The sequence below is a fragment of the Periophthalmus magnuspinnatus genome, chromosome 21, assembly GCF_009829125.3.
Source record: "Periophthalmus magnuspinnatus isolate fPerMag1 chromosome 21, fPerMag1.2.pri, whole genome shotgun sequence".
Taxonomy (NCBI): Eukaryota; Metazoa; Chordata; class Actinopteri; order Gobiiformes; family Gobiidae; genus Periophthalmus; species Periophthalmus magnuspinnatus.
The window spans coordinates 30516225-30531232 of record NC_047146.1 but is presented as its reverse complement, the minus strand read 5'-3'; the positions used below and the strand labels follow the sequence as shown (position 1 = coordinate 30531232).

At 37.0% G+C, this 15008-nt stretch overlaps 1 protein-coding gene across 2 annotated transcripts in view; it reads right to left on the bottom strand.

Moving 5' to 3' along the window:
• The window catches only part of cacnb4a (calcium channel, voltage-dependent, beta 4a subunit), a 48533-nt gene that overhangs the window by 7381 nt on the left and 26144 nt on the right, over positions 1 to 15008 (bottom strand). For both annotated transcript variants that reach the window (XM_055230630.1, XM_055230631.1), the window contains 8 exons: positions 10642 to 10761; positions 9601 to 9723; positions 8458 to 8585; positions 5683 to 5732; positions 5177 to 5196; positions 4751 to 4831; positions 555 to 613; positions 23 to 132 (listed from right to left, as the gene is read on the bottom strand). In XM_055230630.1, coding sequence (XP_055086605.1) covers positions 23 to 132; positions 555 to 613; positions 4751 to 4831; positions 5177 to 5196; positions 5683 to 5732; positions 8458 to 8585; positions 9601 to 9723; positions 10642 to 10761 — 691 coding nt within the window. The remainder of the gene's footprint in view (positions 1 to 22; positions 133 to 554; positions 614 to 4750; positions 4832 to 5176; positions 5197 to 5682; positions 5733 to 8457; positions 8586 to 9600; positions 9724 to 10641; positions 10762 to 15008) is intronic.

Genomic DNA, 15008 nt, shown 5'->3' with positions numbered 1-15008 from the left:
ATTGAGTGAGCGTTGGTTTTACCCAGACTGGAGCGTGTGTTGGACCTCTCAATGATGGCTCTCTTACTGGGGTTGTTCAGTACTGACCTCTTGGCCAAAGAAATGTCAGCCGTTACCCTGGTGATGGATATCCTGAAAGCATACAAAAACAGTTAATATTATGTTAAAGTAAATATAAAAAATATATGGGTTGATCAGGAAAAAATATATTTAATTGAATGTCATATTTATGTAGTGTATGTTTGATGTTGTGTGGTTTACCAGTCTGCTCTCAGTATGGTGCTTTAGACTTGGTTTATTCCTGGGTTAGACCTGGTTTAGTTCTGGGTTAGACCTGGTTTAGTTCTCCCTGGGTTGGTCTTGGGTTAGTTCTGGGTTAGTCTTTGTTTAGTAGTCTTGGGTCAGTACTGGCTTATGGAATGTTCCTGGTCTGCAGTCTGCATCTGCATCTGTCAGAATTATTTTAGACCTGGTTTTGACCTCGGGTTTAGTCCTGGTTTAGTTCTGGATTAGTCTTTGTTTAGTCCTTGGTTAGACCTAATTTTATAGCTTACCTTCCATCAAACCTGTGCTTAAGGAAGTCAAAGAGTGCTTTCTGCATCATGTCTGTCACCTGCAATGACAAAAAGCAAAAGAAATAGAGAAGATAAATAAATATAAATAACAATTAGCCGGCTGTTAACTATACCCAATGGCAGTGCAAAAAAGTGAAGGTGCAGTCTGTAACTTTTCCACCACCTGCTTGTCTCTACTTCCAGAGTAAGGCATCTAAATTGATCTTTTTCCAGGGAGACAAGAAGGCTAAGTGAGCCCGGCTATGAGAAAAATCCATGTAGTGTTTTCTTATAGCAATAAAACACCTGTAACTGAATACATTCAGAAGAAGTTGAATGCCATACTGTGGAACATTCCAGATAGAGCAATAACATCCACTATCCACCAGAAAATTACAAAGTGCACCTTTAAAATAACATAAATGTGGTTATTCTAAATACTTTAAATAGCGCCAAAAATGTACTTTAGAACTTCAGAACCACTTAACTTAAAGTATTCCATCACCAGTGTTGCATATAACCAGCCTTTTCTATGAAGATTTCTCATAGACTTAAAATAAAGTGATCAAGGCCCTCAATGAAAGAGCTGCACCAGTGATCATGTGATGAATTGGACCAGTCAAAAACGCAGACTCCAGATCAGGTTTAGAAATGAATATGGATGGACTACAATCAAGCAGAAGTATAATGATCTATAGGGAAGTAGTATAATGCCATTTAGAAGTGACATTTGAATATAGAAATTATAAAGTGATTAAATCTGAAAGCCAACTACAGGTTAAAGTGCATCTGTGTAAATATGAATTGATTGGGTCTTGTTTACAGTATAGAGATTACCAGTGAGTGGTGAAAGTAGTTTGATTAACAACAGTAAGTAATGAAATTAAATAGCTGTATAATGCAGTGCTTTGAAAAATGCAACATGAACCCAAACCATTATTATTGTAATTGTTAAAATAACACTGCTGGACACTGCCCTTATATCTGTCTGAAGGGAAGAACTAACAATACTGAAATAACACACCTATTTCTTTACAGTTTGTGTTTATTAGCTAGATATGTTGAACTGCAGTAAGTGTGAACTGTGCCTGCGACATATTTAGATTTGATTAATTCTGATAAGGCTGATCTCAGTGAATCACAAAAAGACATTTAGTATTCCAAGTTTGTGGTGCTGTGAGTTGAGGCTAAAGCTAGCATAAACACTAAATTCATTCTGGTTTATCTTCAGTTTTTTTGCATTCATTTTATTTACCTGCATCCCTATGCTGCATTTTAACTTCTCTTTATTTAATGCATTTGGGTTTGCTAGTGTTAGTTGCATTACACACTGAAAATGTAATATGTTTTACCTCATTGGGAGTGCTGTGTTTTGTGAAGCATATTGGCTCAACATATAAGTTGCCATCACTGGAAATACGGTGGTATGTCACAAGATCAAGTCAGCATCTGGTGAGAAATTACTATTTTACGTTTATCGTTGATCCTCCAGTGACTGCGTGGAGGTGTATCCAGTCCCAATCCCTGCAAGCTCATTGTTGTGTTGTTGTTGATGCTCCTGTTTCACCAGTCTTTTCATAGCTGTCCTGCGGCTCATGGCAACGCCTTTGGGTGTGTCTTGCTAGACCTGCGTCATGCCCAAAAGCAGCCTGGGTCGTTTGTAAAGGAAACTCCCCGGCTGAGGGTGTCCTTCAGCCAACTGGTCCATGCCAAAGTGGCCCCAAGCAAACCATGCCAGCGGAAATGAGGCTTAAGCGTCCCATTCCTATTGAAAGAAAGATTGTCTTTCCTAACAAAAATTCCCTCTTTAACTCCCTCAAACTGAACAAATATACAAAATATGTCTGAGGCACATTTCACACAGTGAACTTCAATATACCTAGCGAACAAACAGAAACAGTAAACAAATAGGTGTTAGTTTCAGTGCAGTTAGCTCCTCCCTTCAGACAGATATAAGCAGCGTCCACCAGAAGTGAAGAAGCACCTTGGCTGAACAAAATGTCTTCACTCTAAAACTCTTGTCCAGCTGGCAGTTGAATAAAATGTTTCTTTTGCTATAAATGTGTAAGGCCGTTTTATTAATGCATTACTACTGAGTTATCAAATGAACAATTACTGAAGCTGACCAAAGTACCGTACTGTAATTTCCTTTCAATATGTAAAAAAATGACATACAAAAAACCAAGTCCTGAAGAGACAAAGCGCAGATCAGAGTCCCCTTCCCCCTTCAGTCATATGTACCTAACAGTGACGCTGTTGACAGAGGTCTTGTGTCCTATGTGTAAAAACACGGTTCGTCTGTCATGTTAAAAAATCGTCCTATTTAAAAGTGCTATTCCACCTGCTCCCAGCTCTGCACAAACCAATGTCATCACTTCTCCTCCTCACTCGGATACAGTGGATACAAAGGAAATGAGATCGCTAATAGAAAATCTGCCGTTTCTGCACTTTTCCCATCGCTGTGTGGAATTATACAGCCTTCTCATATTGATTCAGCGGTGAGAGAATCAATAAACAGGAGCGAATGTAACCAACGCCAGCTACAATAGGTCTACTTTTCAATTTATCAACATAGAAAGTAATTTTAGTCTCGAAAAAAAACAACAACAAAAAGAAATAGAAAGAGAGAGAAAGTAGACCAAGGTTTCTAAATTAGAAACAGGAGGATGGTGCTATGCTATTTCTTTTTACAAGGATGCAGTTTACCCACAAGGCAGTTACCATAGCAACTCCAAGATCGGGAGGCAATGTTACCACAGCGACGGACCACATCCCCCGCCTCGCTCCCTCCTCCCACCCTGCTCCATCCTCTAACACTGAGTCTATTACTGAGTGTGTTTAAATGCAATTGAGTATTCCAGATATATTTAAAGGTGTATTATGTAACTTTTTTGATGGAGGGTCCACTGCCTGCTTGTCTCCATGCTATTGGTTTGCCAGGAATGTTCCACACTATGCCATTAAACTCCATGGAGAGAAACCACTAATGCCCCTGACCAAGTTATAGCAAGAGCTCTGTGGGAGAAAAAGTTGTGCCTTGAACTGCCTCCAAAAAGGTTGCCAGTCCAATCCCCACTTTGATTATTAAATACAAAAATAAATAAAATAACAGCTGGGGTTGGGGTTAAACTGTGACTAAAGCTGTTACTAAAGCTGTGACTAAACCAGGACTAAACCAGGACTAAACCAGGTCTAGAACGGCACTAAACCAAGAACTAAAATTTAGTCCTAAATAAGGACCCTGAACCATAGAATAGAGCCAAATAGAATAGAACCAAACCAGGATACGTGTGAATTTACCCATAGTTGCCAAAATCCCTGTTGTATGAATAGTTTATTGTTTGCACAGTAATTGCAAAATATATTATCACAATATCTTCACTCATCACAAAGTCAGGCCATCACATACCATTATCTACCAGAACAATTTATCAGTCTAGAAAACTATATTTATTGGATACTGCATTACAAACCAAGTGCTTGTATTTAAAATAAAGCTTAACTACAATGTGTTAAATAAGAAACACTACTTTATGTTATTAAATATTAGTCATACTATAGCGATAGGAGTCAGCAGCGTACAGTAACAGCATGAGTCACAGGATGCTTGGGTTCAAAATACCCCATGATAGCAATGTACTATAAATTGAATTTGCAATGTCAATTTAATTATAGCTTCAATTGATAACAAAATACAATGACCGAAAAGTCATTGGTTACTTTTGTAATGGAGGGTCCATCATCTTTTTCTCTTCACGGAGATATTGCTACTTTACCTGAACGATCCACAGTATGGCATTAAACGTATCTCCTCTGAGACAAGCCAGAGACATGACAAGGCCAAGTTACAAGTTAGATCTGTGGAGAGGTGAGACACGTTTTTCAAGGTATTCTAGCAACAAAAAGACCTGCAAAATAATTCATGCAAGATAGATAGAATGAATGACACTGCGGAACATTTCAGGCAAAGACATAACATCCCCATGAAGACAATCAGGTGCCAGACTCTTCATTTGAAAAGTTAAATAGTGTACCTCTAACCAAACTAAATACATAAGACTGAACCAGTATAAAACCGACTCTAGTTCAAAGAATAAAATATAAACAATAAGAATGCAATGTGCAGCTTTTGACAGTACATAATAAAATGTTTTTAAAAATCCCATATTGAGTTTTCCCACATTGGACAGGCCTACCTCATAACCTTTGAGGGAAGGTCCCACCAGCACGACTGGTCTCATGGAGGGAACCACATCATAAGGAGGAATGTGCTCTGCCTGTAGGGGGCAGCAAACACATGAATGAACATATGTTAATCAATCTTAGTCAATTAAAGTTGCTATGTGAATGTTTATTTATTTTATTAGAATCAATGTAATCGATGCAGATGTAAAATAAAACAAAAAAGCAAAAGAACTGGTGATACAAGAGGTGAATCATAATTGAAGAAGTTACATAAAATATTGACATTCATGGATATTCAAGACTATTACTGTTTAATTCAAATCAAAATATCATGTAATCAAAAGCCCTCAAAAAGCCCTTTGCAACCCATGTATACAATGTATTCTATTATAATCAGAAAGACAACATAAATATTTAACATATACAAAATGACTTACCACTTTCTGCTTTTGTTTACCTGCAAAAGATATTCAATACATTTAGTCAAAATTACAATTGTTCTGTTGTACTGTACAGCTGTTAATAATGTATGTGAAAATATAGGGCAGCTCCAAGTGTAAAGGAGCAATATGTCATTTTTCTGGTGAAGGGTCCACTGTCTGCTTGTCTCCATGGAGATATCACTGATTTGCCTGGAATGTCCCACAGTATAGTGTTACTCTCTTTCACCATGGAGACACCAATCCACTTTACAGGTCAGATCTATGGACAGACTTACTTTAAGTGATTAAAGTAAGAATGCATGCTTTTCAGGTATGTTTTTTGCTATGAAACCACTTGAAACCACAAATGCAAGACAGATGAGTGAGGCCATACCATAGAGCATTCTGGGCAAAGCAATAACATCTCCATGGAGACAAACAACCAGAAAAGTTACATAGTGCTCCTTTAAATGTGTTTTTACATAAATTATGTGCAGAATTTGGATTTGGCTTAAACGTACCCGACACCATCTCCCCCAGACTGGAGGATGAGTTCCCACTGGATTTACTCCTGTGAAAATAAGAATGTAGTTTAGTACATGGTATAATTCAATCAATATCATGGTTAATGCATTAAGATGTTGACATGCTGACGGATTTTCATTTCAGATATTGTCCTCCTTTAATCATTGTCCATTGATATTGTCCTCCTTTAATCATTGTTACTTTTGGTCTTTTGATTACATGATTATTATGTACATCCAGGCGTCATGACGTTTCATTAAAAAAAATAGATGCTTTGGTTCAACTATACAGAATAAAATTAAAAAGTTAAAATCTCATCTACCATATTTTGTTGTGGAATGTGCTATCCAACCATTTAACACTTTCTGTAGGTTTATTGATGCATAAATAGTTTAACCCTCTTTGGTAATAAGTTAAAGACTTGACTGAAAACCCACCTCTTCTCCCTGGCATTTAATATTAGCTAGACAGGATATCTTGGTGTTTTATTGTTCTTTTTTATGTATCTGTATCTGTATATTTATCTTTGGGATATCATTTGGAAATACACAATGCACAACCATACACACTTTCTGTTGCTTGCCTTTAAATAATGTATAAATGAATAGCACAATGAACTAAAATTATTGAAAAACCAGCAGAGAAGAGTAGTAAATCTGCAAGTTACATATTACACGGATATTGGTAGTTTTCAACAAGTTGTAGTTAGGAGCCAGAGAGTTGACGGGGAAGAAAAAAGGGTCTGTAGTTCCGGCCCAGGTTCTTAGAAGCCCAGAATTGGACTCTCTTTCTATTAATTTATACTGAACAGAGGCACATGTGAGGTTTCTTGCCCCGGACCCCCAATTTTCTGTCGATGGGCCTGGTTATTGGCAGGCCTTGCATTATTTAACAAGATTCACATTTTTATTTAAGCATCATTCAGTGCTTTATAATTTTATTTATTTTGTCCCCCCAATTCAACTAAAAACAACTAAAACTCTACAATCAGTCAGGGTATAACAAGTTTTGAAGGGCAATATATTTCCTCAGAGAAAATTGTGATAAAAGATTATATTGAAACTACTATGTACTTGTGAAGCACATTGGGCAGCTGAAGTTGTTTTTAAATGTGGTATATGAATAAAACTGAACTGAATTGAAAGGTCTGCTGTAAAGGTTAAATTTCATTAAAAAATGTCCAAACATGTTGCATTAGTTTGGCAGAAAATTAGGGCTATGCTGTAATAATAGCAGAAGATATTTTCAGTTTATTTTGATCTTGCTTTTTGACACCACAGTCCTTATTTTGATTCAAACAACCACAAATATTTAGCAACAAAAATAAGACCAAAATCTGCTGTAAAGCGGTGCCCAGTGGTTTTTGGCTATTTGCTTGTGCTGTCATTATAAACTCTGCCAAGTAACATCAAAATACTGAGACTCAGCCAGATCCAGAATATTCAGAACAAAAAACGAGAGACAAAAATAACTCTTTAATCACCTTATGGTCATCTCACCGGGGCTGGCTACTGTCCACACACACCTTGAGCCTCTTGGATTACAAAATGTTTTCTGGCATTTTTACACATTTGCTTTCATTAAACAGGGTGTTTTACACTTCTATAGGGTATTATCTGCTAACAGATAGATCACAATGATACCTGTTATTGTTTAGAAAATGCTACATTAGCTAAAAAACAATTTATTAAAATGTGTAATTAGTTTCAGTTTTGTTTTTGATGCTGTGAGTCTCTTTGCTCTCTGCATCAAGTCACCCCCCCTTCAGAGCAATATCCCAAAACATTCAGTGTGCAGTTCACCACTGAACCTACTGCACGTTGCATCAGGTTTTTGAAGTTGTAGTTTATTGCTGGGTATTATGAGTTTGCATATTTATGGTTAATTCCGTGCAGGAGTGTGGGTGACGTACGCTTATAGGCTATGCTGCCCATAGGATCGTACTGCTGACCATCGCTAGATTATCTTAAACATGCATGGATGGACACTTCAGACATGTTTTTGATGAGTGAATAAAATTATAACATGAGAGCTACAAAAAGTAAATTTTGCTTAATAACCCCCTCTTCAAAAAAAAACACTTCATAGGGAAGATAGTCAGTTGTGTTATTGTCTTCAAACCACACTTGTGACTAATTAGAGCAACCTTTACCATGATATATGAATGCATCTCCTGCTAATTAATTTAATTAAAGCGTAACTGATTCTCATCGCAGAGAAAGATATAACATAGGACCTAAGGCGTGAAACACAGAAAGCCAAATTACATTACAATATAAAGTACACACCTGTTTAGGGACGTTCACACCACAACAATATTGGTACTAAATCTGGAACGAAACCAGGACAAGAACAGAACCAAACCAAGTCTACCACACCAGAACTGTGAATGCAATTTTTCTTCCCACAAAGTCTGGCTTTGTAATAACTGAATGTGTCACTGGTGCTAGAATTACAGACATTATTATAAAAATATGATTACTAAACATGACAAGTCTTTATTTTGTTAAATATTTAAACTCTCCAAAAACTGTGTTCCTCACGCATAAATTGACCCTGCATTTTTGGATGGAATTTTGTGTATTAATGACTTAAATAGATGGAATAGATGAAAGAATAGATGGAAGAATTCATTCCTACTTCCTCTACCTTCTTCCCAACTCTTTTTCTGCAACCTGTCATTTAACGGATGTAAAACTATAAATATTTAGCACAGGTACAATCCCACCAAACAAAGTAATAATTCTTTACTTTAAATTTTCTTTTCTTACCCATGAAATCGTCCTCTCTTCTGCTCTTGCTGCAGTCGGATGTTTTCCAGTTTTAAAGGACTCGGGATGAAGCCGATCTCACAGCCCTCCTTCACCAAACGCCCGATCCACCAGTCATTATTGTACTTCTGAAAATAAAGAAGTTTCACAAATATTAGTTTAAAGAAATCAAGCCCAAAATCCAAGTTTATTTGTATAACATATTTTATGAACAAGATAGCTTCCAAAACGTGGTACATAATCGAAATACAAACATTTAAAAGGTCCATATTAAATTATTTTCTGATCTATGTTATAATGTTGTTTCATGTTGTCCTCATCAATAATATTCCTGGAGTTGTGTTTTGTTTCAATCACAAATGTCCGAAACACAAACCCTGCGAGTTCTTCTCTCAAAAAGAAAACACTCTGTTCCACCTTGTGATGTCATGTGGTAATACAGGAAGTGCTCCAAGGCAAGCAAGGCAATCTTATTTGTACACAAGTTAATTCAAAGTGCTTTACGGAATAAAAAAGACATTAAAATCACAATACAACAAATCAAAACATAAATAATCAGAAATAATCATCCACTCCACTGTGTTTTTACACTCCATACACCTTCACTAGAATCATTTGAATAATTTCAGACCTGGAATTGCCAAACTCCACTGAATGAAAGACAAAGGTAGCTGTTAACTTCAAAACTACCACTAAATGACATCACAAGGTAGAACAGAGCATTTTGAGCTTTAGAGATGTAGAGAGATATAATAAACCAGAGTTCTCAAACATGTAATAATGAAGTTTACGGGAAAAATGAATGGGAAATTTACTTCCGGAAAGTCAGCGGGCTTTGTTGACCTCCAATTGCTGAGAGTATCAATACTAGTGTCAATATACGGGGTGAAAAACTTGCTACTTGCGGTAGCCAAACCTCCTTGTCAAATCCTGATCTCATCAGATGTCAGAAGCTAAGCAGAGCAGTTATTATTATTGTTATTGTTATTCTTAGTATTATTATTATTATTGTTACTCTAATTCAGATCTACCATAGGATAACCACTCTGTACATTCACACTTTCACTGATTAAAACGTCCAACCCTGTTCCTGCTTCTTCTTCTGCTGTAGACTTATAAATGATTCGTATCTGTGAATAGCACCTCTTTGATGTGCAGGAAGTCCTTGGCATCAAACGAGACCCCGGTCCCAGCTACGGGGACATCCTCATCCAGAGCGCCACAATAACTCACATTTGTGCGGACCGCAAACGCCACACCCTTCGCCTGCAAGCAGAAAGGCCAGCACTGAATAAAACAGGGCAATTAAAGCACGGTTTATTTACAACAGAGAGATAGATGAGTTCATCAGAATCCACTGGTGCAGAGATGAGAGGGAGAGAGGGAGGGAGAGAGGGAGGAAGAGAGCGAGGGAGGCGATATAACATGGCTGTAATGAGGAGTAGCCAGGCCTGTAGCTTAATGCAAGAAGTTAAATTAATTAAATGGAAGTTGAGGTAGCTGGTGTATTAAATTGGAGTATTTTTATTGTGGATAACAGATTACAAAAAAATTTCAATAATCTAACAGAAGAGAAACAAGAGAGGAGTAGTGAAGTCAAGCTATAGCAGAAGTACAGTATCATACATAGTCTATAATACATCCAAATCCTCAAAATTAATCACAATCTCAATTTGCTATTTGATACAATTTAATGACCAGGAATGCTTAATGCTTAAAAAATATGGGAAAACATATTAACATTTAGCCTGGTTGAATCAATATCTGAAAGCTGCAGTACCTAACTTTATTCTCAAAAATGTGTTAATTCTGTTCTGTAAAAAGTCAGATCGCTACTATTTGTTTCATCTCAGTAGAAAATATTTTATCTATTGCAATCTAGTAAGAAAGAGCCAGTTCCAAAAAAGCTATCCTAGTGGCCAAATAAATCTTGCATAGTGTTGTGCAAAAGGGTTTGTAAGAGCTAAGAACAAGTTAGATTTAAATAGATACCTCCTCCTCTCATTGTTTGAAAAGCAGGTACCGCAGATTTCACTTGGTACATATTAACTAGTCTAAGACCTGGTATATCTTTTAAGTCCTGGTTTACCTCTGGTTTAATCGTGTAGTCCACTTCCACCCCCCAATTTGATTAGTCCTTTCAAAGACCTTTAGTTCACCAAAACAATAACAGGCCCTTCTGACCTTTGCCCTCTCGAGCTGGACGGTGGCCTGCTGCTCTCGCTCCTGTCGGCCCCCCTCCTTCTCCTCCTCCAGAGACACATCCGAGTCTGAGGGTCGGCTGGTGTACGAATCCGCTGAACCCTGGAACAAAAACAGCACAGAACATACAGTGTTAGCGCTATAGGTGCTAACGGCTAATATATAAACAGCTATGGGAAAACACCAGCGCTAGGTCCTGTGATGATCAGTACAAAAGACATGCTAGTCCCATAAGGCAAATCCACTCAACACTTGCCCTATGCATTGATTAACAACTAAAAGTGGGTACGGCGTGATGCTAGGAAAGGCTCTCAAGTTAGGGTGAGCAGAAGTCACTATTTTTTTTTTTTTTATATATATATATTTATTTCATTCATTAAAACAAAACAAATCAATGCAGCATATCTGCATACAGTATTTCAGCTTTTGTACAATTATAATAGATGAATGAAAGGGCACAGAAAGAAGCAAAAGCTTATAATTTATAATTTATTTACTCAGGACAGTCCCACTTTTGAGCCATTTGTCCCATGTGGATTTATTCAAAACCAGTGATTTGTCCGAGTTTTATACAAGAAATGTCCCAGGTGTCGATGGGACTCCCTCAGATTATGACTGACACAGGTGAGTCAAGAATGGACAATGTTACACACTCTCAAAATTGTATTTATACCAACCATTCCATCCTGGGTGTGTCCCAGTTTTGAATAGGCCTGGTGCTGGGAAAGGCTCTCAAAATTATTAGGTTATTACGCAACTGTATACAGGGAAGTACTAGTAAACAGAAAAAGCTGATTAAAATGTCCAATCTGTAAATCCTTACCATCTTAATTAATTAAATTCAACTAAGAAATTTAAACTAGTTAGTATGAGTTAAAAGCAAACTAAACTCAATCTTGATTCAAATTTGATTAATTGCACAGCCTTACTTTTATCTAGGAAAATGTGATTATTTTTAGTGTGCTAGAGATGAAAAAAACATTGTATGAATGAATGAAACACATAAGTGAATGAATGATGTCTGTGATGCAATTTTACAGGATACAATATTATCAGAAACATGCAGGTTTTATCAGGAATGGAATAGTTAAGGGTTATTAGTTATTTGTCAGATAAACAACATTTTGGATAGAGTACCTTTAACAGCCTTATGAAGCGAGGTAATCCCTCTCACTGTGATCAAAGGCGGGTAGATTAAAGATCTCAAAATAAGCTTCACAGGGGCAGTGCTTTTTGTGTTAAAATTAGTCTCAACACAACTCAGTGAGGCTCAGATGTTACACAGATCTTTCATTTAGCAGGTTTTAAATTTAGGGATAAAAATAGACATGTTTTTCAGTGATGACCAGTCAAGTTGTTTCTCATGTTTGCAACCAAAAGTGCAGCCAAAGCTCATTAAACTAAATATATGGCACGTATATAACAGCAAGATGCTCTCGATATATTATTGCAAGTTATATATACTGTAAGGTTTGAACTGGTACTCAATGCTATTTTTACATAATGAATTCAGTTGTTAACAAGCTAAACTAAAAATGCAACTGGAGGTCTGACAAGTTTGCCCTCAAAGTGGGCCTGGATAATTAACTTGTAAAATGTAAACAATATGGCTAATGCTAAACCATAGGCCAAAGAATTGTAAACATTATAGTGTGTCTAACTTGTTAAATAAGATTATATTCCCCGTATTTTACATGTATCAAATGTTTACAATGTGGTGATTAGCAAACATACTTCCCAGTTTATCTTTATGTTTATTCTGAGTCCCTCCACTATCTCCAAATTCACAAGTGGGAATTATCTGTTTGAGTAGTATTCCAGGGCATTTTTTAAAGCTGGAGGTGGGAAATATCCCAATTGTCAATTGCCTGGAATAAAACAAAATCTTAACAGACCTAGGCTTAACCCATGGGTAATTATGTAAATGTCATACAATGAAAGAAAGTAGATACTAAATCCAGGACTAAATCAGCACAAACCCAGGATTAAACCGGGACTAACCTGGCACTAAACCAAAACGTATCCAAGACTAAACTAAGACAGAAATCAAGAATAAAACTAGGGCTAACTCAGGTCTGCGCTAGAACTTCACCAGGGTAAACCAGGCCTAACCAGGTTTAACCAAGGACTATGAAGTAATGTAAAAGCACGACAAAAAGGTTAAACAAGGTCTAACACAGGACCAGGACCACTGAGACTAATCCAAAACTAAACAGAAATCAAGAATAAAATCAGGGCTAAATCAGGTCTGCACCAGAACTCCATCAGGGTAAATACACAACAGAATAAACCAGGACTAAACCAAGGATTAAACAAGGACTATGAAGTAATGTAAAAGCACGACAAAAAGGATAAACAAGGTCTAACACAGGTTCAGACCAAGACTGAAAATAGCCCTGTTAATGTATGTGTTTAGTCCCAGGTACCACATGTTCTCCCTCACTTTATATTTGTACAATAGTGTTTCTATGAACACATTTACAATGTACAGTAGATTATGTTCATTCCTTTGGCATGACTTAACCTCATGTCCCTCAGGCGCAGAATTACCCACAAGTCAGTGCTTCAAGAGCTACTGTTTTTCCTCGGGTCAATGACACATCATGAACTGTAGATAATTGTGAAATGAAATACAAAGACACAATTGTGGGGTAGCAAAAAGTACATAGTACATACAAGAGGCTCTGCAGAGATGGACCTAAAGGTGCATTGTGTACCTGCTGCTTGTCTCCATGGAGATGTTATTGCTTTGACAAGAAAGTTATTGCTTTGACAAGAAAGTTCCACAGTGTTACATTAATATGTCTATCTTGGATTTATTCAATTACTGGTCTTTTTATTGCTAAAAAACTTGAAAAACATGAATTATTGGAATTGGGCTGGCCTTTCCTTAGTCTATAAATTGGCCTGGTGGCTTCACCTGCTTGTGTCCATGGAGAAAGATAGCTCTAATGCTATACTGTGTAACATCAAGCACACAGCATATTCTCCATCAGAAAAGTTACATGAAAAATGCTGATCTTTGAAAAAAAGAGCCAGTTATTATGATGAATGGTGGAATACTGGAGCAAGTCTAAGTTATTACATTATTTCTGAATGTTTTTGAAACTGTAGCAATAACAATGGCATGCCAACTGAGTGATATCAGAGCACTTTCGTCTCGCGAGGTCCTGAGTTTCACTCCTGGGGTGGTTGGGACCTTTCTGAGCAGAGTTTGTATGTTTTCTCCATGTCTAAGTTTTCTTCTAGACACTATTCACCTTATTCCAGTTGTATTATTTTGAATGGGGCTGCTGATCTCACCAAATCAGTTCTATAGGGACTCCTGAGGTGGTTTAAAGCCTCCCAGGGAATCGGTGTATTGTTGACTTGTTGGTGCACATGAACATCAAATACTTTACACAAACTTTATATCAGAATTTAGCTGCAAAACCTTTCTCAAATTCTCCATTGAAATGAACAGGATTCCTGCTTAATTGGGAGTGCCATCACAAAGAAAGCATAGTTTCTTCGCATTTCTAACAAAAGTTGGCGGGGCAGAATAAGGTCAATACCCATGAACCCAGACTATGCAATATAAAGGAACATCATCCAGTGAGGTACTTCTGACCAAATACAGGCCATGATCTGCTGTAGAATTTAAAGATTGAGTAAACTGCTTAGGACAATTAAGAATTACTTTGTCCCCATTTATATTGCACTTTTAAATAAGACATAGTCACATGTAGATTATTTGTTATGTACTTAAGTTTTATGAAGTTCGTTTTTAAAGGTTGTTCTTTTAAATATACTATGCTCATTAAAGAGTGAGTTTATGTGACTGAAGCATGTCAGAGACAATTTTCCATGTTTTAAACAGACAAAAAAGCTTTTTGAATCTTGGGTATACATATTATCCCATCAACCTGAAAACATGCATAAAGTACTCATCACAAAACTGAATAACGTGATAAACTGTTTTAGGTGCACTGGTACAGTGTTACAGATGGAAAATGGTGCAATGAAAATGAATCTGTGCAGCATGGAGTCTGATACTGCACTAAATATGAGTACACAGAGCATTACTAAATGTCTTTGCAGCCCTGGTACAATGCATGACTCATATCTGAATCTGGAGGAGCACAGTTGTCCTATATTCTCAGCACCACATTCGAGCGATGAGTGGATTCTCAGAGTCCCTGCTCAGACTGTAGCCCTCAGCAGCAGCAGGTCCAGCTCATAATTACTGCTGCTCACTGATGAGTTTAAAAGGTCAATCAAGTACAGTGGAAATCTATTTTAAGTACTACAGTTGTCAAAAAATACTTAGATACTAATCATTACAAAACTAGTATCAAAAATAAATACTA